The following is a 23,994-nucleotide window of genomic DNA, read 5'->3' on the forward strand; positions in this document are numbered from 1 at the left end:
AGGTTGCAATGACATGTGGGTGAGTAATCCATGAAAGAATTCTTATTTTATAAGAACTCCTTTAGGCCAAACACAAGAAAGAGAAACCAGAAGATTCAGTAACTCAGTATGGTGCTACTAACAACGGCAAATTCATGGGTTTGATCCCAGGAAAAACATTGACTGTTCACCTTGAATGTGCCGTTAGTCATTTGCAAACTCATCTGCCAACTGCATGAAAGCAATGGAAATGCAACATATGTTAACTGCACAGTCGACTCAGTCGGTCTCCAAACTCTCGAATCATTTGTACATGGCCATTGTACTGGGCTCAAGATCCTATCTCCATAGGCTCCACTGACTGCCACTGCCACTAGAGCATGTGAAGTGGGCCAAGTCTGGACAGACACAATCAATTATTAATACGAGCGCAGTCTTGACTTATCAGAGAAACATCTACAACCGACTGCTTTTAAAATCAAGCTGCTTTCTGAACTCCAGCCCACACGCTTGAGATTGATCACTGCAAATCAGCCACAACATGCATTGAGGTCAACCCATTACACTTGCTATAAAAAACACGCAAAACGAATTTGTTCTGGCACAAAGACATTATTGATGCGAAAAAAAGGGTCTCTGTGATGAGCTGTAGTCATAACATCCTAATTAGCATCGGTCTTTATGTTGGATTGCATCCTGGAGCATAATGTTTATGAACCTGGAGAGGAATAAGCCTCGCTCTGTTATTTCAAGTCGCTGCTTGCTTTCAATGCCAGTAACTTATTGTGCAAACTCCAAGCGCTGGCAGAAACCCAAAGTGGGTGGTTCACATTCCTACATAAACTCTCACATTAAGAAAGGCAGCACATGGATATAAACCTCTCCGAATCAAACAATGATGTGCAAATCCTGCATGGAGTGGCACGGGGAGCACACAGGATTTACAAGTCATTCCCTTAGACAGCAATTGTATCGATTTTAATCTGTCTAAACTGACTTGAGCAAAACTGAGGACAGTGTCTATTAATGCAAGTAACTTGTAAAGTTTTCCTTTTTCGTTCAACTAACTAGTCAACCAAAAAATAAAACACTACTCTATCCCAAATAGCATTTTCTTGTGCCTTTTGCTGCCTCAGGAACAAATGACATGTATTTTCACAATGCATACATTAAATCACCAATGCATTGAAACTGAATATATTATGTGTCACTGTTTATTTTATGATGTTGAGGAGAGTAGATGGACTTTCTAGCACCTCCAGGTTGAGAGAAATTGCAAAGAAATGAGAAACCTGGTCACTTATCAGACTGGCAACAGTGTGTACTTTTATGTTTTATGCAAACTCACTGGAGTAATGCCTAGAATATGCTTTTAAATACTTTCATGTTCATCTCTAGATATAAACAGATAAAGAAATTCTTTGAAACTCCACAAACGGAGAGACCTGCATCTGCACTCTCACAGGGCTTGATCTTGCACAACTGATCTTACCAGAAGTAGGACTTCACATGTTCCTGAATCAACACCCACGTCTCACCAAAGTCATCTGACTTCCAAAGCTGCCAAAGAGAAATGAAAGAAAAACAAATGAATGTGTCTGGAAGTTTAAGCTATTTCGTTTATAGCAATACATATGATTCAACAATTATCATGAATCAGCATCTTCAGCAAAATTATGGCTTATAGTTTCATCTCAAAACTGTGAGGTGCAAAATTAAAAATGGCCATTCTTCTTAAATAACTGGACACAGCATATACAAAAATCGAATTTATCAATGCTAAGAAAAACATAATAGATGTAAAAAACAGACTTTAAACATTTTTAAACAGTTTAAACTTTATAATTTTTGAAAACTCTCAGAAAAATGTGTGCATCAGAAAAGCTAAATGAAGCGTATTTTTAACACAAAGAAATATAAAATAATGTATTAAATAGAAAAATTTATTTAATAGGTTTTGTTCCTCCGATTTTTCAGAGGTTTGCATCGAAGTGCCCACCTGTTTATTGGGGTGTGAACTGTCATAACCGAGCACCAGATTGGGCCTTTTACTGTGCAGCAACAGATCTGTGGGCTTGAACGGGATGGAGAAGCCCCGGACGCTTTCACAGAAGTCAAAGGTGTTCCAGAGGTAAGTGTTTGTGGTGTCAGTAAAGAGGTACTGGAAGAGGGGAGGAGATTTTTAAACAAACAAACAAAAACGTTTCAGTACTTTAGAAGCTCTCAAAGCTCTAGATATAGGAAATTCTAGATACACACTGCAGGCAGCTGGCTCCATGAGAGCATCATACAAAACATCAAAGTAAGTAGTTAGTAGTAAGTACAGTATAAAACATATTGTAAGAAAAAACATATTGTAAGAAAATGAATGATTAGGATTTTTTTCTGCTTTAATCTGCCTCGATTCTGCTTGATCCTTCATTTAAAAGTCTTCCCCATAAACTTTGTCCTATCGCTGCCCTGGATATGGAAGCAGGACAACTCCCTCTCCAGATTCAGAGACAATGAGAACTGGGACTAACACAGAAATAATTGACTTCAAAAGAAACCTAATGCTGAGCAGAGAAATGAAACGCAGAGAGAAGGAGACCAAAAGAGAGAGATAAGTATCTGCCAAATGATCTGTATGTGTCAGTAAAGCAAATGTCACTATTCTGTGCCTTCTGGGTGGTTGTCAGGGTGTTGCTTAGGGGTTCTGACTGAAGTAAAAGCACACCTCTCCTCAACAAGCCAAATGATTTGAGGAATCAAAAACTGTGGTTGAAAATATAAGCTTTTAAGAATAAGCAATACTAAAAGGAAAACCTATAAATGTACAAACAGGCTCAGCATGATCTTAAGTACTTGAGGCTCATCGTAGTTTTAACCCAGATATCAACATGGCATTTTATTATTAATTTGCAAAAAAAAAAAATTAAAATGCTTCACAACAAACTGCGCCACCACCCTGTCAATAACTCTTTTAAGTATCCCATCTGTGACAATCCATATCCAAAGATTTTCTCTGCATGTGGATCCACAGTGTGCATAAATCCGATCAATCAAAATGTATTTAAACAACGCTGTGCTCCTACAAAGTGGTTGTATCCTTTACAAACGACACTGGTAATGCTATAGCATCTGTCCTTCAGCAGCCGGCAGCAACTGCAGTGTAAGCCACATCATCGACTCCAGATGAATGGTCACCGTCTGCTGGCATCAGCCCCTGCAAAGACTGCAGTGCAGAGTCCCACGCCGATCTTACACCATCTACAGCTATAAACTCCAACTCCCATGAGTCTTTGCACCCTGCAGCATTTCACCAGCAAAGGGCAACGAGCAGATACTCAGCTTGTATATTTTCCAGCGTTTGTGGGTGTGTATAAGTGATTGGAGCTGTGGAAGGTCACACTGGAAAGCAGTCTAGGCCCGGTATAAATGAAAACTACACATACAGTAAAGCTAGTTTCTCCTCCATACTTACATGTTTATTGTCGGCGGGGCTGTGGTAGAACTGGGAAATGACTTGTTTCTTGCCCTCTCTGTCTGCAGAAAGTTGAAATGTGTCCGATATGTGGGTGAAGGTGGTTCCATAGTCATAGGACACATACACCTGTTCGACAAAGACAAATTCAGCACCTGCAATTTCAACCAACTGTGAGTGTATAGAAAAAACAGCTATCAGGCACTTCACAGGTGAGCCGATAAGAGCTCTAAAGCACTTCATAAAGCATGACCACAACATTTGCATTCCTTCATTGTGCATTAGGTAATGTTTAACCTAAACACAGAGTGTTGTAATTACTGCCAAGCAGATTGAAAGTAGTACTGTAGGGCACAACGTGTTCTTTCCAAGGTGAGTCGGGATTTAGATTGGGTGGTATTTGGGATGATCTAAAGAAAGAGCAGGGACCTGGAGAAAGAGGGAGCCCTCCAATGTGTATTGAGAGCACTTAAAAAAACAAGGCTTGCTGGTTGAGTTCTCACAATTGGTGCTCGGAGTCAGTATCTGGAAAGTAAACTCCATAGTTGAGTAAATAATAAGATGAATCAGATTTTTAATGTAAAAATTGGTACATTTTGCATCATTTTAAGGGCAATTTTTAAGAAAAACCTAGTACTAAGAGAAACTAAGAAATAAAACATTATTGTCAATTGGTGTGGAAGCTAGTTACTGTTGTAGTTATCTCAATAACTACTGTTGTGATAGTGTGAACGGTCCTGAAGAGGATAGTTCACCCAAAAATTCAGTCATTATTTACTGCTACAAATCTGTGTAAATTTCTCTTTTCTGCTGAACACAAAGAAAGATATTTGGAAGAATGCCTATAACCAAACAGATCTCCTCCCCCGTTGACTCCCATAGTATTTAGTTCCCTACTGTGGGAGTCAATGTGGGATGAGATTGGTTTGGTTACAGATTTGGAACAAAACCAAAGTACAAAAGTGCAAAGTACTTACAAAGTAAGTAATGACAGAATTTTTATATTTGGGATAAACTATCCTTACTTTGTGATTTTGCTAGTTGTTTAAGATTGTTTTGCAAGGATTCTTCACATTTAAATTTTTGTTAATAAAAGAACATTTATCGTATACATTTTAATGTACCTTGACTTTTTAATCAGTTACACATGACATTTTTTTAGGGTTTTCTTGCGGTGCTTAAAAAATACAATCTGTGATATCTTGTCACGATACAGGGCTCCGGCAGTCAATGCTTGGAGAAAAGGAAACAATATGCATACTTACAGAGCTTGTCTTGGGGTCTGTAGCGCCAACACTGTCTCTCGCTAAAGCTACTATAACATCGCTCTTCTCCCCGGCCCAATGGACGACCATCTGATTATGAGAGTCATTTAGGTTGGCCTGTGAATGCGAAACACAACAGCATACAATCAAAAAGATAATCTTTGATCTCCAAAGCATGATTTACAAAAGTCAAATCAATCTCTGGGGGATAACAGTAAGTTGATTTTCAAAGAGGTTTGTCAGTTTATGCTCCCTCTGGGTCATTCTGCACCAGTCATATTTTATCGCCAGCCATTTAACTAAAATGAATTCATGTTCAACTTTGCCTAAAGCATGCGGCGTAGACTCTTGTAAAACACGGCAGGTGTGTGTCTTTCGAACATCGGCAACATATTTAAGTTAGTCAACCACACACGCAGTGAGCAGAAGCGAGTTGAACAACATCAAAGTGACAGGAAAATAAACACTTTGGGCTGTGGTGTCCCAATCTGATCTGCAGAAAAAAACAAATGTGTGTCACCTTTTCATGTCCTTCCCCATATTTCTCTGCTAAGAACAGCCCTCATCTTTAATTCAAACTTCTGCACGAGGACCATGGGATCCACAGCAGAGATCTTCTCTAATATCTCCAGTCGATGAGAACTGACAACACACTCACTTTGTAACTCAAACACCACTTTTTTTTCATGTCATAATTCATTAGCAAACAATGAGTTGAAGCACTCAATGTTAAAAGGGAAACACAAGATTACAGACTTGAAGTAAACACTTAATGTGTGTTTTGTCAGTTCCCTGGGAAAACATTTCCATATGTTACCATTTCAACCAATCAGGAGTAATATTCACAAAAGAACTGACATTGGGTTGGGGAAGCTTCTTGTTTTTGGGGAAATGAGCTGTGACTTCTGAAGGACCTCAAAGTGAATGTACAAACATATGTTAATTCAGTGTGACACGACAGACAGTAAATATCTCCTTTTAGGCCTGCTTGGCAAACAGAGCACTAGTACAACACAAAGCCATTAGTGAAGCTTACAGCTGTGGTTTCAGTCATAGTGTTTGTTCTGCCTGTATTCATGGAACACATCCATACTTTTTCCTAATAGACTGCCATATTTTGTTTATGTTCATATTTCATTAAGTGTGTTGCATCCAAGTGTAAAAGGTTTAACAATCCAAAATCTTGAAAGCATTTTTTCACACTCTGTGATGTTTCCTGCTTTACTATCCAATAAGATTTTATGTAGAGATAGGTTTCCATCCCAAATTAAAATATACTGCATAAATATTTTGTGAATAAAGCACCTTTTCCATCCTGTGAGTCAAAGAGAACAAAACAATAACTTCCTAAATGTGACTAAGAAAAGCTAAAGTTTCTGAAAGACTTGTTTTAAAATAGTAATGATTTAATACAGTAATTAATATTATTAAATTATAATAACTTGCGACTCAGACTAAATGCAATGAATGCAGTTTTCGGAGTCGGATGCTTGCAGTCATGTACAGTTCTGGGAAATAATACCGAACCACTTTCAGACTTTGGCCAAAGAAATTCAGAAGAACATTCCAGATGCTGTAAAACTTTCATCGGACCACTGGTTAGTCCAGTTGGTTCTAATGCACATTGAGGAATTGATTTGGTAGATGTGTTTCCATCATAGTTTTTCTACACATCTTATTAGATAAAAATGATCAGACTCATTTACGTATTTGTGCTCATTTTTTGAATGTATGCACATCTCAGCGTTTTCATAAAGGATTTTTGTTTGATATCCCAAAATGTGAATTTAAATACGCTGATGACTTGTATTCATTTAACTATTCAAGTGAAAAAGCTCCTCATCACATATACATAAGGTCGGTAAGACTTGGTAGTGCAAACCCTGGCCTTGTGACAGGAAAGGGTCAGACACGATCCTCTATATGACATGCTGTAAGACCTGCCCAGACCCTGTATATTTAAGCAAAAAGCAATGATTACAGTAAAACAACTAATTTGTCAAATCCTTTGATCCCCAAGAAATACAAATCTCTGACTTCTAGCTGTATAATATGGAGAGACAAATGTCAAGTGCTTAAGCTGTATTTCAAAGCCTACATCAAATGCTTCTTCTTGTTGACTGTTGGTTTTTGACCAACATCTGATTAGCCTCTTGAAAAAGTTCCCACATCATCTCATCAAGACGTGTAGAAGAGCCTTTCCCACCAGCTTGCCAACAAACACAGAGCAAATGGTTGCAACCTGATCCATCTCACCCTGCCAAACTCTTGGGTCTGTTTATTCAAAGCGGGATACAAACTCGTCTGAAACCTTTTGCTATTCTGCAAATGAACTTTCAGCTAATCTAGCCCTCATTTATACGACACAACAACACCCGTATGCATGGACAACAAGAGCACCCGAATAATTCAAATCCATCTCACTCGTCTTCCAAAGGAAGCAAGAAGTAAGAGACGGCACATATGAAATCACTTAAAAAATTTGGTTTCATATCTATAATTCAGCAGGGAGACCGAGTCTGGAGCGGCAGAGAGAGAGTATGAACACTTGATCACCTTCGCCCACCGCTGCAAGCCTTTCACTGCTTGAGACAATGACATCATCTCTGCAGCACTAATGTTTGGGCCAACAGTGCTATTTTCCTCCAACCTACCAGTTCACTTCTGGCAACCGACCATACATGTTTCACCATGAATAAAATATGGGTGAACCACACATTTAATATGACTGTGGCCGTAACCAAAGGAAAACCAAAAGTCATTATCTTGTTAAAGCCCTAATGTACACTTAAAACCCTGTTTCATTACAGCAATATAAATAAATACCATATGGGACCAATACAGGGTTGTGTTGGGCTACCATGTGTAACACAGATGAACATACTAGAAAGTAGGAACATCCTATAATGGACATGAAAGAATAAGCCTATGATTTTTTAAAATAAATTACATTTACATTTTTAAAGGTATCCAAAAAGAATATTCATGTCTTTCTGGATAAGGAAACTGTATCTTGATAGCATTTTAAAGATCACACGCCTGTTTCGTTTAACCTTGAACTCAAGGAGAGCTTAATGCAAGAGCGAACAGCTTCAGGAAAACCGATACAAAACCAGCAGGATGTTTAGACAAGTTCCATACAACAGGGAATTTTTGTTAAACCTTCACACATCTTTCACAAGATTCTACTGATCCCCAGGGTTTTAAATATTTCAATTCATGACAGATTCGTTTCCATTCTGGCTAGAGAAAATGAAAGTAAAATCCTTTGCTAGTAAAGCTGCTCGGACAAAATGACTTGTGCAAACTGGGATACTGATGATATTCTTTGAATTTGGGGTTTATATATTGAACCATTGAATATTAGAGCATTACAAAACAAAAGAGGATAAAAAAATGTCACCAAGAACGATACACTGCTCTCAAAAACAAACAAATCATACTGTCATGTTATAGGTTAACCGTAAATAAGTACAGTCCTTAATCGGTTTAAAAACCTGCAAGAATGTGATCATGAAAGGCTTTCTAAAGATGATTATTAAGTACTCCATGGATATAAAAACTAAATGAGGAATTACCAAACGAGATTAAATAATGACTTTGCATGACTCATATTAGGACTCATTAAGCCCAGACTGTTAAATCCTGTTAAAAGATCTTTTAGAGTCAAGAGTATTACTCTTTGGTAATCATTCAGAATCGTATTCACGAAGAAGATCACGCTAGCACAAACCTGTATTTGTTTGTCAACCTTCTTTATTTACAAAGCTTAATATATTAAGAAGTAAAAAGGTTCAAGATCTAGGCCAAGGAAATTAAGAAAATGTAGGTCTTGGAGGTCTTGTTTTAACCTACAACACTTTTATGATAGGCCTATACTGTTTAATCTTTAAAGCTACTTGGTATTGTCATTTTATCACTTGTCAATTTATATTAAAAAAAAAAAGATTGTCCGGTCAAATGTATTCAAGTGAAAAGCCTCATCATTATAAAGAATTTGCCTGCAAGAACTGCTTCTGGTCCCTGCTGTGGAACTGAATATATATGCAAATGACTCTAACTTTCGAAGTCATTGTTTGTCACAACAACTTTGTGAGATAACAACAAATGCCCTAAAACCAGCTTATATCCTTTTGATTTGGCTGAGCATATGATGTTCAGGTCCACTTGATAAAGACAGACAAATAAAGCAGATTGATGTCTATTTCTTCTTACCTTGCACTGCTTCTTTGTATGTGCCAAAAACAACATATAAAGCAAAAGGTTTAAAAGCGGGAAGGAAGTAAGGGGGGCCCAGCTGGGAGATCTTAATTGGATCATCTGAGGGGGTAATTCTCCTCATAGCAACTGAAATGGACTCTATCCAACACACTAATAACAGTTCATAGAGGATTTCCTGTACACACTACAGGGTGAAAAAGTCACTAATCTTGGTGGCTGCGCACTGCTACAATAGCTCATGCAACGGATAGGAGAATGGTGTTGCGTCCCACTTACAGTATGGCAAAAAAGGCTTCAAAGAGGTCATAATAAACAACAGCTTAAAAGTGATTTACTGTTATTAACAAGATACTTTATAAATAAAATTGTTATTGTAAGATACAATAAAAGAAACTCTGTGCATCAAAGTCACTCCTTTCCTGGTTAAAAAATGTGACGGCTAAATGTAATATTTTTGGCTAGTCAAACATGTCTGTCTCTAAGTAACATGTTATTAATTTAATAGGATGGTTCACCAAAAAAATGCACATTCTGTCATAAATTACTCAAACTCAAGTTGTTGCAAACCTGTATAAATGTCTTTGTTCTGTTGAACACAAAGAAAGTTGTTTAGAAAAATGTTAGCAAGATTTCTTGGCCACCATAGAAAAATAAAATGGTAGTCAAAGGTGCCTCAGAACTGTTTGTTTTCCAAAATTCTTCATAATATCTTTTTTTGTATGTTCAACAGAACAAAATAAAATGTAAAAGATTTTTTTCTACTATGGTATTCAATGGTGCCCCAGAAATCTTGCTAACATTCTTCCAAATATCTTTCTTTGAAATGTAACCAGGTGTAGACTTGAGAACAACTTGAGGGTCAGTACGTCATGACAGAATCTTTATTTGTGGGTGAACCTGAACCATCCCTTTAAGCTATATGAAAAAACTGGTCCGTAAAAACAAATATGCAAAAAGCTTTTTAAACGTCTCCAGCACATTTAATAATCAACCAAACGTCTCCCATGTTATCAGGTCTGTCAAAAACTTGACAATCTATGTATTCAAACCCACATCATTTGAATATCATGACATCATAGAGAAATTAAATTTCCTGGATAACTGATTGCCATCTTCTACAGTTCACCCTAAAAATTCAAATTCTATTATCATTTAATCTGGCAATTATTTTTCCAACTTCACTTGGTAATGCTAGTGACTTAAAATGACTTTAATATATTATTCTTGATTATTAAAATATAAAGAACTGGATGTTAAGTTCTGCAAGCTTAATATTAAACTATCAAAGGACCATTATCAACCACAGCTCTCCTTGGGATTTCAAAGCCACACAATGTGTCAAACTTTAAAGTATGGCATCACATGTTTCTGTACTTATGTTACTAACCACAATGCATTAGCGGTGGACACAGTGCGATTATGCATCTCAGTGGCTTTTACACTTTTAAGGTTTTAAAAACCTATTGGATCTGAGTTTAAATCTGAGCCAGACACACTGTTGCATACCTGAGTAGCCAAACATCATAATAGCAAGAATCTTGAGAAGGATTTCCAAGCAAGACCGTGGAACCACTTATGCCAAACTGTTTCATCATGAAACATTCAGACTTGATGACCAATACACTTACAACAGGAACAATTCAGCACGTTAAGATAAAAAAAACAATCTCTAAACGTCCAATAAATGTTTCCTCATTTTTTATGTTTGTATGAGAGTCCATTGCACAGCTTCTCTAACAAACAATGAGGGTGTGTGTTTGTGTATATGAACACAATACTTCGAATTACGGAATGTACACAGTTCTAGGGCACAATGCTTCTTTGGTCCTATTGGTCTACAAAATAAAACTTAATTGTCCAAAGAACAAATGACGTGTATAGACAGAGAAAGAACGAAGCATAAATTGCTTAAAAAAAGATTTGCAAAAGAGGAAAGAAAGGTGACAATGTTATAGTTATCTGGATGGCAGTACAAAAGATGAGAGTCTGACTTTCATATTCACTTTACCCACAAGAATATTAATACGCCTAAAAATATATTTTCGGAAAGGCAATATTTTAACATTCCCATGAATCTTGAGAGGCGTGTGATAAACCTTACTGTCTGTGACAAACAGGTAATGTTGATTTACAGCTCCAACCGAAGATGACCGCGACACAAATTGCATCTAGATTTGGTTAATTCAGAATTGCAATAAGCAAAATCCATTATCACACCCATGCAATTGACAAAAAAAAAGGACGTAAACCTCGCTTACCCTTCCATAAACCTTCGGAACTGGTGATCCAGCGGCATTCCGCCGTGCGCGGTGTTGATGCGCGGCTGAAGCGTCCCTGACTTCTCTCTCCAGGCGCACGACGCGACTCTCTGCATGCTCCAGGTGTGCTCTCACCAAAGAAAACCCCCTGTCCTGTGGCAGCATGAACCTCTGGTCATGGTGAAGACGAAGCGTGGACGATATCGAGCCCGGAATGAGTAATATTAATAGATATATGGCACAGCGACTAAGCGCCAGCATCTTGCGTGTCTGCCCTGACGCCATATTTGTGTATGTCTGTGATGTGTGAAAGGGCGCCTCTAGCGGTCAACCGCACAGACCGTCATTACCAAGGATACATACGGCACATGATGTTTTGTTTCGGTCAACATATGCATTACTAAGGATAATGAAAATGAAACGAAACTAGTTTAATTATTTTCCCGGTTTTTATAAGTCTGGTCTCAATTAATACACTAATAAATTGAAAAGATGATATACTCATAGACAAGACATTTAATTTGTTTATTTAACCAAGCTGAACAAGCCTCGCAGACGTCATGGTAAAATGCCACCGTGACTTTATATCTGCGTGAAACCGAGAATGTTTCTATTTTTGTTTGTGTGCTTATTCCATGTAAAGTACATTTCAATATTACACATGCTTTAAACTGAATATGCAAATAAATGTTTCCTGAAATATTGACAATGATCAAACACGACTTTCGTCATAACATGTCGCGTCATTGGTACGGAGTCGGTCAACACCCCCATCTACTGATCAGATTATGTAAACGCATTCAGTCAGTTCTCCGTTTGTTTGTTACATTTGTTGCCACTATACATTTGGTTGTGTAATAAATGTGACCTGGTCAAATCAGGTACAGTATTTTAGGCTAACTTTTTATCCTTACATTAGTAAAGAAACGCTTTTGACGTCATCTCTTGAGGTCCTCACGCAGGGCTGCCAACTTTTGACTGAGTTTTATCCTCCATGGCCTTTTAAGCTAACGGTACAGTTTAGCGTGATGATAAAATGTTTATATGCTCTCCTACTTGTACGTCGATTTGGATAAAAGCGTAAATCACATGAATAAATGTGATAAATGTATCGTTTCTGTGGGCGCGCGATTATTGACAGGTTTAAAATAACGGTCAGCGGTGTGACGTTTGGCCGGTGAGATAAACTGTGGTGAGACTGAAGACCCGGAGACCTCAAAGCTTTTCGTGTACGAATTGAATTCTGGTATTTATCTCATTTTATCTCCACAAAAATGTATGTTTCACAATCAACTGTTTTCGGTATGTTGTCGTTATATCAATTAATAAGGCGAATTGTGAATTCCCGGCAAAAAATACATCCATTGTAACGATAGGAAATGTAAACACTGGTTTAAAATGATCCTAAACGCGCACAGAACTATAAAATGTATTCCTAATGCCAATAAAACATCAAATAAATGCTGTTGGTATACATTTCAGTGCAGTGCAGTCCCCCCTTACCAAAATGAAATACGGGCTTCAAGTGCCTTTATACTTGTTAAATGTTCAGCAGGGCTGAAACTAATTAACTAACAACTAACTATCAAAAAAGCTAAAATGCCCCATTGTTTTGTTTAGTCATAAAGTACAGTGCACTGTTCACGAGGTACCATGATGGCCAGGGGAGCAGAAGACAAGAGGTCAAAATCAAAAATACACGAGGTGAGGATTTCAATTCACTATTTATATGAACTACACAAGAGCTTATGCTGTTAACATTTCTTTAGCCAAACCAAATGGTGAGTTCTTGATGTTTTCTTTGGGTCTAAATCTGCAGCTTGAAAATTCCACTACATTTTCTGAGACATCTCCAGCAAAAATGACCAAAAAACATCCAAGATCAGCAGCTGTGGACATGTCTTACGGTTTTGAAACTGCTCTGGCAGGTACAACTTGATTTTCCTTGTGCGATCGATTATTTGTGGATACTAGTTGAGGTTTAAACTTTATTCTAAACTGTTATTTGTCTCTTCACATTTTAGGAGCAAACAGAGAGGTCAGTGTTCTCTTCTCCAACTACTCCGAGGTCTTGAGGTAACTGGATGGACCTTTGTGTCTCTTTAATGGTAGATCTATAATGTTTGTAATCTATGATAACTTCAAATGCTCTCATCAAAGGGAAAGAGCTGTTGTGGATGCATCGCAGCTAAGAGAGCTTGGAGATATTCTTACTGAAGCTAGAAGCTTGGAATCTCACCTTAAAGAGAAGAAAGAACACCTGAGACGATGTCTGGCTTTGATCTCTGACAAACTACATGGGTAGTTTTGTAGGACTTTCTAATGGGACCGCGTTAAGGGATTGTATAATGCATTTCTACATGTTACAAGCAACAATATATACATGTTTTATATACTTCGACAAAATTTGAAAATACTTAGGTTTCACTGATATTTTGTGGTGATCTAAATGAAGACGTAAACAAGCATTATTTACACGTATTTATTTAGATAAATTTATCCAAAATGATGAACAAATGAAACAAGACAAAAAACTATTAACTTCGGCTGTAAAAACAATAAATGAAAATGTAAACAAGTATTATTTACAATTATTTATTTAGATGATTTTATCCAAAATGATGAACAAATGGAACAAGAAAAAAACGATTATTTAGGCTGTAAAACAATACAATTAATGCTAATATTTCAATTGTAAACTGAACAGTACAAATATTATGAGTTATTTTACATCAGAGTCATACATTTTCTTAGTATTCAATATAGGCAATATACAGAATATAGTTTATTTAGGATATATCATATACATAAAGAACATATAGAGGGCACCTTAGAATGCATTAGAGGCCGTAATGCCTTTGAAAGATTTTGCAATAATATTTTTTGCACTTTATAAAATTCCAGCTCAGTTTTTTGTTAGGAAAGTCCCATGAAAACCATATGGAATGTTCATAGGTACTTCAGCACGTCCCAATTCTTCAAACGTTTTTGCATCCAGCACCAAAAGGAATGTGCTTTTGTCCTAGAGCAACAATTACTCATCAGTATATATTATAAATATCAGTCTGTGAGTTTTATAAGGAGCTTTTAAATGTGACATGTTATACCTGATTAGGGGTGATGACAACAGACAAAATGACTCCATCGTCCTCCCCCACAGCACTTGGTGATGGGACAAAAACTGGTTCTGAAGGATACAGGCCTCCATGTTTCCACACCTGAGTAACAATCATTGGTTAAAACATTTGTATTGGATAACATTGGTTTACATTCAAGTTACTAAATGTAAAACACCAACTAACCTTCATTTGCTTGTCTTGAAGGTCCATTTTAATGAGAGAATCTCCAACCAGGTGTCTGAAGCCACATCCATAGTAGTAGCGGTAGGGCCGGGTGTTGTACTTTGAATAGTTGATGTGTGGAAATTCAAGACCTCCATATACATGGAGATCTTCACCATGAAGATCTTCATGTGTGCAGAACACCTGTTTAAATGGTAATGCAGACTACATCTTATGGTCAAACACTCAAACACTTGATAATATATAGAGAAATAAGTAATGTTAACCACATAAACCTTGTTCTGGTCTGTTTTAATAGCTGTTGCGGTGCTGTTCAACCGTGTGTTTAGATTTTGCCCACATGGTGTGTTGTTGTACACATTTAAGGGTAGAACAAAACGTTTAGGGAACACTCTGCACATTATGTTGTACACCTAGAAAAAGGACAAGGTCATTACACGGAACAGAAAAGAAAAAAGTAAAGTAACCTTATAATATTACCTCGTCGAGAGCATTTCCAGACTTTTTTAAGTTCTGTATCAGGTAGTTGTTAATGGCCTGGCCATCCTCAGAACAGCACATGTCCATAATCAGAAAACCGTTTTCTTCAAAACAGTTTATCTGATGGAAGGTTGACATTGGCTTTGCGTAATACTTGATGACGCTAAGCTGTAACAAAATGAATTGTAGAATTATTCATTAACTATATTAAATTAAATCAAATGAAATCTTTCACAAAGGAATATTCATGGTTCAGTAGTGTTAGTTGGTTACCTTTCCAGTGTGTTTATTCACTACATGGAAAACTGTGTTCCTTTTTGGGTCCCAGTATACACCATCACTAATTCCCTTTCCACGCAGTTTTCCTGTCACAATCTTCAAGAGATCCATTTTGATTGGCTGCTCGATGAATACCACGTAATTCTCTGACATGGCTGTAATACCAATGTACAAAAATGGCTTAAAAATGTGAAATAAAATTCTGTTAAATCACTTAAATTTTTTTTTTTAATTTGTTGTCCATTTATGTATTTAGTAATGACACCTCTCACTTACCAAAGCTATGATAGTAGGATGGTTTGGACTTGTCCTCAGAGGGGATGGAGCAAATAACTGTGGCTCCTTCCAAAGCATCCCCTGGATTCACCGTCTTTGAGGGCACTCTTATGATGTTGTAGAAAGCACCTGTAAATAAGTCGAGAATAATTTTAGTTAATTAAAGATAAAAAAAATAATGATTTGTCTATTTATTCATTACGTATAAAGATTTATTATCTCAGTATTTACTCAAACCTTTAAGAGTGTAAGAGTTGCCCATGTTGTATGTGGTCCCATCAGGATCCACATGGGGATGAGCTGTGGCTCCATTAACTGCAATAAATTTACTCCAGTCCACCTTAAATCAATGATTTCACATTATAGTTGCTCTCTTTTTCTTTTTTAATAACAAATACTTTGTAATTAGTATGTACCTTTTCTTCAGTTTCAAGTGTCTTTGGGTCTATTTTGTGCATGAAGTTTGTCTCAGTGCTGACATAGTAGTCTCCTTTATACTGAACAAAGCTGACATTTGCATTGTCAGATTGCTCTATATATTAAGAGGAAGAAGACAAATTCACATATTCTGAAGACATTCAGGTTAATGCAGTTAGAATTGGTGATCACTTACTGGGCAGCTCAAAGCGGGAGAGGAAGCGCTGAAAGAAGTTTTTACACGGGTCCGGCACTGCAATCGTACCAAATTCAGACACCATGATGCGGTTATGCTCAGTGTTTTCCTTGTAGCAATCGCTGTTCAGGAATCGGCTCATGTATGTCACCTTTCCATCCTCGATATGAAACTGGTGCATAAGCGCCATGCCATCAAACCAGTGGTTGAAACTGTGAGCAAACGTAACCGGTCATTCACTTTTTGGTTGATATACATATGTCTGGTTATGAACGAACCCAAATGGTACTCACCTGCTTCTTCCAATCTCAAACTTTCCAGGTCCATTCCTGAGAAAATTGCCTTCGATCCATGAGGGGATATGACCTGTGATTTTGGTTGCAATGGGCTCTGGTGTTTCCTCCGCAGAAAGCACCAGGTTTTCAATGCATGGCAGACCATGTATGTCTGTAAAATGCCTTTTCTCTGACCTGGTCTTCTTCCAGCCTGTGGGGAAAAGTTTCAGCCATTTTTACCAAATGCATTTTGTGCCTACTACAAGAATGCTTTTAAATCTATTACTAGAACTTACCAAGACTGCCGATGTTCAGCCTGTTCATGGTGGACATGTTGCTCTTTTTTGTCGAGTCAGATGTTCTTCAGATGTTGCCCTAGTGTCCCTCTGCCACCAGGACTGTCTTATATAGGAACTCTTTTCGGGTCACATGGTGCTTTTGCAAATCCAAATCACAGACCCCACCAACTCGTTGCATTTTGCTCAGATAAGTTCACATAAGTTTAAGCTTGATAAGGCAGTTATGCCAATTTAAGGTCATGAAGATCTTGTTCTATGACATCACTGTAAAATGTTTGGGAATTTCCCAATAAATGTAACTATCCTTTGTAACCTCACTGATAAAAAACACAGGAATATTTCTGTCATGGGAAGGTTATCAAATTTAAAAATAATAATCTATCAAATGCTATATATCATGTGAAATATTAATTATTATTAACGAAACAAGAAAAATATGATATACTTTATCTAACTGAAAAGTTGTGCCTACATTTGTTGAATATTGATTTGAATAGGCTATCTTAACATTGCCCTGTTGTTTAGTATGCTAATTAATACATCAGTCTCCAGTTTTACAAACAAATCTCAAAATAGTCCCAGACTCAAATGCAAGTTTGGGCCGTTTTAACTGAAAATAACTTGCAATGACAGATCCTATAATATGTCAGTGCTATTATTTTGCCTCACATTAGCATAGTTTTTACTTTTTACTAAGGCATTTTTATAAAAGTTACTTAATTATCCTTATTCTGCTAAATGACTAAATGTAAATCTAACTAAAGCCTAGTCCTGGTTTAAGATAAACCCCATCCATGTCCAGGCCTAGATGTTATGTAGGACGTGATAGCGGTTTCTTCCTGTTTGATTTTGTAGTCCCCACAGGTGTTTCTTGTTTTCTCGTTTTCCCAGTGTATTTAAGCTCTTGTGTTTCACTTGTTGCTTGTCAGTCATTGTTGCCTTTTGTCTCTGGATTATTTTGTTTCGTTTTTTGTAAATCTAATAATTGGTCAAACAAAACGAGGTATGGTGAAAGTATAAAGACATTCCACCCGAAAACTATAATTCTGTCACCATTTACTCACCCTCAAGTTGTTGTAAACCTGTATACATTTCTTAGTTCTGTTGAAAACAAATAAAAATGTTTAGAAAATTTGAGCAACTGACATTTCTGGAACATTATCGACTGCCATAGTAGGAACAATTATCATTTTTTTTGTTTTTTGAACACAAAATTAGATATTTTGAAGAATAAGTAGTTCTAGGGCGCCTTTGAGTGCCATAGTAATTTTTTGTGTGTTTATACAGGTTTGGAACAATTCTTCTGACATAATTTTCATTTTTGGGTGGAGTATCACTTTAAGGCACATTGCGGTGGATACATTTATTAAGGGAGTTCTTAACATAAAGTAATGCTATTTAGGGTAGAAAACGCATTCTTTTGATCTGGTTTCATCTACAGTTTCTGGTTGAGTTATAAATCCCAACTGTAACACCTGCCGATTATAGATTAGATATAGGTACATAGAATATATATTCTCCTTCAATCTAACTGAATACATGAAATTGCCTTTTGAGTTAATTACACACTTAAGGCACCATTTTGGCTATAAACCTGGTTAAATTAACAAAGAAAAACATTAACTTTTTATTTTTTTACCTTTTTCGATTTTATGTTTCCTGATTGCATATATTATTTTGTTTCTCAATTGATTTCTGGTATTGTTGTCCAATAAAACTAAGTGACAACTAATTTTGGTCCCAGTTTTATCAAGTCTTGTACTGTACATTTTCCCTTTATGATGTTTGATTTTTCAAACTAGGTTAAAATATAAAAAGAAAACTATTCACATTTACACTGTAGCTAAATAAACATTAACTGAAACTGGACTTTCCAATCTCTGCCTCGTGCTTCTATTTTGGTATGTTAAAGTTATGCTTTATTTCCCATAAACAAATCATTTAAGAAAACCATGCTTGTTACATATCTTATTAAAGCAGTTTAAAAGATGGTGTGACAACTGTTTTGGGTTAAACAGGTCAATGTTTTCATCTTATTGTTTCTTTTTATCGACCCTAACTTGCACTGTAAAATATATCCCTCCCGGAGGCCAGATATATGGCTATTAATGAGTTCAAAGCGTATCAGTGTTGACAGTATTTTTCCAGGGCCGCAACCCTTTAAAACCTGCAAATTTAGCATGGTCAGGATCAGAACAGCATGTACTAGCAATACAGTAGGTTGATTTTATAGGCGACTTTTAAGCAAATATATATAAATAAATGCTAACAATTACCCTAAAAACCCTATAAATGACCCCGAGTCTGGCAGTAACTTCAATAAAAAAATATAATACAGCTACAAAGACAAATAAATGAATGGTTGAAAAACCCTTACATTTTGCTGTTCATCTTATAACAAAGGACAACATTTTAACAGTGTTGTCTCCCCTGTTTGTGTGGCAATGAACATAAGGTCATCAGGGACTATATTGTCTTGTGTTTCATTATGTCCCAAACTGTAAATAAGATCAGACCCTGTGTTCCAGTGTCATCTAGCTCAATCTAGTTTGAATTACAGAACATCACGTCAATATTGTGAAATACAATAACCTGAAATAAACAGTTGCTGTCATCATTTACTCACCCTCAAGTTGTTCCAAATCTGCATTCATTTCTTTGTTTTGATGAACACAGAGAAAGATATTTGGAAGAATGCTTGTAATCTAACAGCTTTTGTCCATCATGGACTACCATAGTACTCAAATATTACAATGGTAGTCAAAAGTACCCCAGAACTGTTTGCTTTCCCAGATTCTTAAAAATATCTCCTTTTGTGTTCAACAAAACAGAGACATTCATAAAGCAATTTTTCCAACTATGGTAGTCATTGGTGGGCAAGACTGTTTGGTTACAACACTCTTCCAAATATCTCTCGGTGTTCATCAGAATAAAAAAACTATACAGATTTGGAACAGCTTGAGGGTGAGTAAATAAAATTTTTCATTTTTGGGTGAACTGTTCCTCTGAATGGTGCCTTATTGGTGCCAAATAAACAAAACAAGCTATTGTCTTTATTCTTAAGTGGCTTGATGTGCACAACTTTACGCAAAGCTTAGAACTGCATCAGAACTGTTAACACATTTATTACACAGAGCTCAAAAGCCAGTGCAAAGCCTTGCTTGAGTAATAAAATATAAAAACAATACCTGCATACAGTATAAAATTCCGTCACCTTTAGAATCTATTAAAAAATGACTCAAATATTTTTACAGTTTATAGATTCAATTTTAGACTCATTGTGACATACAAGCTGACAGTTATACTGTAATAACAGTGTAGCAAGCCTGCTTTTCAAGCGACGACCCAAGCAATTTAAATAAACAGTTATTTATGCATAGATTATCAGCAATAAATGATTATGTAAGCAAAATGTTGCCATGCAAAGATATTGTGTCATCACGCTGAAATACTGTTAAACTTACAATTCTCAAGATGTTATGAATGATCTTAGAAGACTTTTGTATGATCTTTAATACCTGGGGTATACGCATGTTAGGTCTATATAACATCAATGTATGGCAATGTGTTTTTGATATAAAGCATTGTTTGATTAACAGCATTGTTCAGAGAAAGGATATAAACTGGTACATTTCTTCATTCCACGATGACTCTGCCAAAAAACAGCATTCTGATAATGATGCTGTTTGTACAGATACTTGTAGACAAACCATTTATTATCTCGTTTTCTTAACAACTAAATGCAGATTGTCATCCTTATTGTGTTGATTTCTTTAGCTTGTGAGAAGCGACAATGTCGTTTAACCCAACATTCTGTTTAGTTGAATGCATGTCCAACACTGATTTTATACAGAAACTTCCATATTAGGCTAAAGCGGAACATATGTTCGGAACAAACTGACACAATATACAATTTAAAAGCTAGTGAATCAACATTGTATGTGGTCAAAAATTATATATTTATACATTTTTACATAGAATCTCTCAAATGTATACAAATGAATGCAAGTCTAATGATGAAAGCTGATCCCAAACCACACCCTGCCCATCTTAGTCAAGTTATTTACTCCACAAGAGGGCCACAGCTTTACAAATTCCTACATCATTGTAGTTGAAGTAGCAAAGGCCGGCAAATGTGACAGTCGAGAGAACGAAGAGACCTGCACTAGCCATCTTGATTTTAAAGTCTCCATGAACGTAGTCGGTCAAAACTTGGCCAAGTCCCCTAGAAAACACACAACAAAGGCATATATTAAAATACTTGTTAATACTTGATGTTAATGATTACTTGACAATTTGTTGTTATTAACAAGCCCAGGTTGTATATAATGAGTTTGGGGCTTGTATTTCATTTCCTCTTTGGTTTTTGTTTGGATGGTTCTGTGCATAGGCCGAAATTGTGTCTGGGGGTTGGCAGATGACCAATTATATCTGTTAAGGGGGAAATACATTTGTTTCAAGTCGTATTTCATCATTGTCTGGTGGTTTATACATTGCCATAAATAAATTCAAGAAAAATTGAGAAATTAGTCTTTTCATTTGTACTTTATAAAATTTCGGGTTGCTACCCTTGCTAGAAGTCGTGGGGTAACATATATGAAGATACTGAATTACTAAAAGTCAAATAAAAAGTCAAAAAGGCTATTACACTCAGCACAAAAGTAATCCCTCCCCCTTGATGTTAAACTTGCGTCTAATAAAGCGAATCAATCTGTGTTTGCAAGAAACTGAACGCTATTATTAAATCTTCGCGGTAAATTCCAATCGCATTCATGTGCCCCACACACTTATAAGGGCAGACCCTTCGATAGTGCAAGTTTTGGAGGGAGATGAACAGCTGTTTTCGAAAATGTAGTAGTCTTCAAAGCAGTTAATTTCAAGGGCACAAGATGTGTTTTGGAACGCGACCTATCCCATGCACAAAGCCCCAAACCGACTGCCTGTGGCTGTGCATGCCGATTACAACATTCTAAAAATATTAAGTTTCGTGCAGTGGGAGCGCTCTGGCTGATGTCAGACATAGCAAAAGGGGGCAGGCTTTGTAAAGTGTAAATTTGAATTACTTGACAAGCTTAAAACATTTCATGCTTATTTAACATGAGTGTCATCTGTGTGCCCCAGGAAATTAAAACTAATCCCAGAATTCAACATGCTTTCAAGCTAGTTGTTTTTCAACTATTCCTATATGTGACCCTGGATCACAAAACCAGTCTTAAGTAGCACAGGAACATTTTTAGAAAAATACGCTGTATGGGTCAAATTGATTGATTTTCTTTTATGCCAAAATTCATTACAATATTAAGTAAAGATCATGTTCCATGAAGATACTTTGTAAATGTCCTACCTTAAATATATAAAAAAACTTTATTTTTGCAAGTGGATGGCCTGCTACAGTGCCTCTGATAAACAACTTCAAAGGCAATTTTCTCAAAATTTTTGTTTTTTGCTCCCTCTGAATCCATGCCATATATTCATAGACATCATAATTATGCAGCATTTAGATTATGTAAAAAAAATCTCAATTAAAAAAAAACTGACCAATAAGACTGATTTTGTTGTTCAGGATATTTATACCTAGATAAAATAAATAAATACGAAATACAAATAAAGAAAGAAAAATACTTCATCTAGTTTTGTATAGGTTGAATCAACGTATGGATCCTTCATGTCAACCATAATGTAACTAATGGCTTCGCTAAAATTAGCAGTACAGCCGTGAACGCTTCAAGAGGTTAAATCCTTGAACAAAGGGTATTACAGCCACCCATGACTTGGCTTTAAAGACCAAAGCAGATTCATTAAAATTGTGTCAGAACCGATTGTGAGAAACAGTGTAGCGTAAAGGTGAACATTCAATACAATCTTCTATCAAAGAAATACAAAATTCTGATTTTAAAATTGTAAACACTGTCTAGCAGAAACAACCATTTTAAATCAGAAACCAAACTGTCCTACCAGTGACTGTGCAGCGTGAGTGCGGCTGCTAAGGAGTAGTCAATAGCCGGGCCTGGGTAACAGTAGGCAACGGGCATCATGCCCAGAAGAACAACGCTCAGGACACGCTCTCCTGTCCAGTGCAAGGAAGCAGCGTTGGACCCAGAAACAGCTATAAAGGAAACAGAATGAAACCCGAGAATCATAGTGGATTGTCTAGACCAGGGATGTCCAAAGTCCTGTGTCCTGCAAAGTTTAGCTTCAACCCTAATCAAACACACCTGAACAGCTAATCAAGGTCTCACAAAGCAGACTAGAAACTTCAAACAGGTGTGTTAACCCAAGTTGGAGCTAAACTCTGCAGAACTGTGGCCCTCCAGGACCAGCATTGGACACCCCTGGTCTAGACTCTTTCTGTATTGGAGCATTCAATTAGGCTAATAAAACAAAGCTAATCTAGACCTTTAGACCAGAAGAAGGGTGTTAAGAAATGAATAAGCAAAAATCACACAATCAGTCACATTGTTAAGGTCAAAAAGATATTATAATATAAAAGACCAACCATAGTTAGAGGGTGTCGCGTGTATCTTTGCTGAGATTAGATATGGACAGTCGAGAACCTTCTGCGCAGCCGCAGGTCTGATGAGCAATGAAGAGCGAAATAACAGAGCTGGAAGATCCATAAAACATAAAAACAACTAATATAATTAACTAAACGAGAAAAGTTGCTTTTCTATGCAGAAATATCATTCCATGTGAAATGAGCCATGAACCCGTACAACGACGACGCTAAAACTAATAACGTTACTAAAATCTAAAACTAATAATGTTTTACAGCCAAATCGTGACTAAGAAACCCTGTAAATAACACTATACATGTAACAGGATAAAGACCCATTAAGTAATGGACAATGATAAAATACAACAAACGTGTTTGCAGTTTATTTGGAGAAATAAAAACACTCAGCTAACGATAAATGTGTTTTGTGGAGGTTAGCATGCTAATTTAACTGTACGTACATGTAACGTTACTCTAGCTGAGATTCACATGCAACGTCGTATCGAAATATTTTTTAATTAAAGACAACCTTAAAAACACAAAAGTACTACTAAAGAGCTGTGATACAAGGTAAAGACTGTGATAAAACGAACTTACGCCTTACACCTCTGTGACAAACAGCACTTATCCTTGCGAGAGCCGCCATGATTTTCTCAAGCAGACCAAGGTCACTCGAATTACCCGGATGTTTTACTACGTTTACGGTGACCGGGGTTATCAAACAAACTTCATTCATGGGCTCATTGAGCTAAAAAAAAAAATAACACGACTGACTTAATTATTAGTGAACA

The 23,994-nt window shown here is 36.7% G+C and overlaps 3 protein-coding genes across 4 annotated transcripts in view; all 3 read right to left on the reverse strand.

Moving 5' to 3' along the window:
• The window catches only part of sorl1 (sortilin-related receptor, L(DLR class) A repeats containing), a 39,349-nt gene extending 27,742 nt beyond the window's left edge, over window positions 1-11,607 (reverse strand). The window contains exons 1-5 of the mRNA XM_056756327.1: window positions 11,187-11,607; window positions 4,708-4,824; window positions 3,443-3,571; window positions 1,979-2,140; window positions 1,472-1,539 (exon numbers count right to left, since the gene is read on the reverse strand). Of these exons, the coding sequence (XP_056612305.1) occupies window positions 1,472-1,539; window positions 1,979-2,140; window positions 3,443-3,571; window positions 4,708-4,824; window positions 11,187-11,471 (761 nt within the window). The 5' untranslated portion in view covers window positions 11,472-11,607. The remainder of the gene's footprint in view (window positions 1-1,471; window positions 1,540-1,978; window positions 2,141-3,442; window positions 3,572-4,707; window positions 4,825-11,186) is intronic.
• A 2,351-nt stretch (window positions 11,608-13,958) lies between these two features.
• On the reverse strand, window positions 13,959-16,909 carry bco2b (beta-carotene oxygenase 2b). 2 transcript variants are annotated; one of them, XM_056756328.1, is made up of 12 exons: window positions 16,708-16,909; window positions 16,430-16,622; window positions 16,137-16,348; window positions 15,940-16,055; window positions 15,761-15,863; window positions 15,524-15,652; window positions 15,242-15,402; window positions 14,969-15,136; window positions 14,764-14,901; window positions 14,489-14,692; window positions 14,294-14,404; window positions 13,959-14,208 (listed from the first exon to the last, which is right to left on the reverse strand). In XM_056756328.1, the coding sequence occupies exons 1-12, from the start codon at window positions 16,742-16,744 to the stop codon at window positions 14,092-14,094; spliced, it is 1,689 nt and encodes a 562-aa protein (XP_056612306.1). In that variant the 5' UTR covers window positions 16,745-16,909; the 3' UTR covers window positions 13,959-14,091. The 2 variants fall into 2 exon arrangements, with proteins under 2 accessions (XP_056612306.1, XP_056612307.1); XM_056756329.1 differs by having other exon boundaries at window positions 14,489-14,671; window positions 16,708-16,907.
• Window positions 16,910-19,819: 2,910 nt separating this feature from the next.
• sdhdb (succinate dehydrogenase complex, subunit D, integral membrane protein b) lies at window positions 19,820-23,928 on the reverse strand. The gene is made up of 4 exons (XM_056756108.1): window positions 23,801-23,928; window positions 23,207-23,314; window positions 22,666-22,816; window positions 19,820-20,935 (listed from the first exon to the last, which is right to left on the reverse strand). The coding sequence occupies exons 1-4, from the start codon at window positions 23,847-23,849 to the stop codon at window positions 20,770-20,772; spliced, it is 474 nt and encodes a 157-aa protein (XP_056612086.1). The 5' UTR covers window positions 23,850-23,928; the 3' UTR covers window positions 19,820-20,769.
• Window positions 23,929-23,994: the final 66 nt, after the last annotated feature.

Source organism: Triplophysa dalaica, chromosome 9 (genome assembly GCF_015846415.1).
Source record: "Triplophysa dalaica isolate WHDGS20190420 chromosome 9, ASM1584641v1, whole genome shotgun sequence".
Taxonomy (NCBI): Eukaryota; Metazoa; Chordata; class Actinopteri; order Cypriniformes; family Nemacheilidae; genus Triplophysa; species Triplophysa dalaica.

Coding starts and splice junctions, on each gene's coding strand:
- sdhdb (XM_056756108.1), bottom strand. CDS start 23,849: ATGGCGGCTCTCGCAAGGATAAGTGCTGTTTGTCACAGAGGTGTAAGG. Junction 22,817..23,206: donor CGCGACACCCTCTAACTATG/GTTGGTCTTTTA, acceptor TTTCCTTTATAG/CTGTTTCTGGGTCCAACGCT. Junction 20,936..22,665: donor CTCACGCTGCACAGTCACTG/GTAGGACAGTTT, acceptor TGTGTTTTCTAG/GGGACTTGGCCAAGTTTTGA.
- bco2b (XM_056756328.1), bottom strand. CDS start 16,744: ATGTCCACCATGAACAGGCTGAACATCGGCAGTCTTG. Junction 16,623..16,707: donor GCTGAACATCGGCAGTCTTG/GTAAGTTCTAGT, acceptor TTTTCCCCACAG/GCTGGAAGAAGACCAGGTCA. Junction 14,209..14,293: donor TTGTCATCACCCCTAATCAG/GTATAACATGTC, acceptor TTGTTGCTCTAG/GACAAAAGCACATTCCTTTT.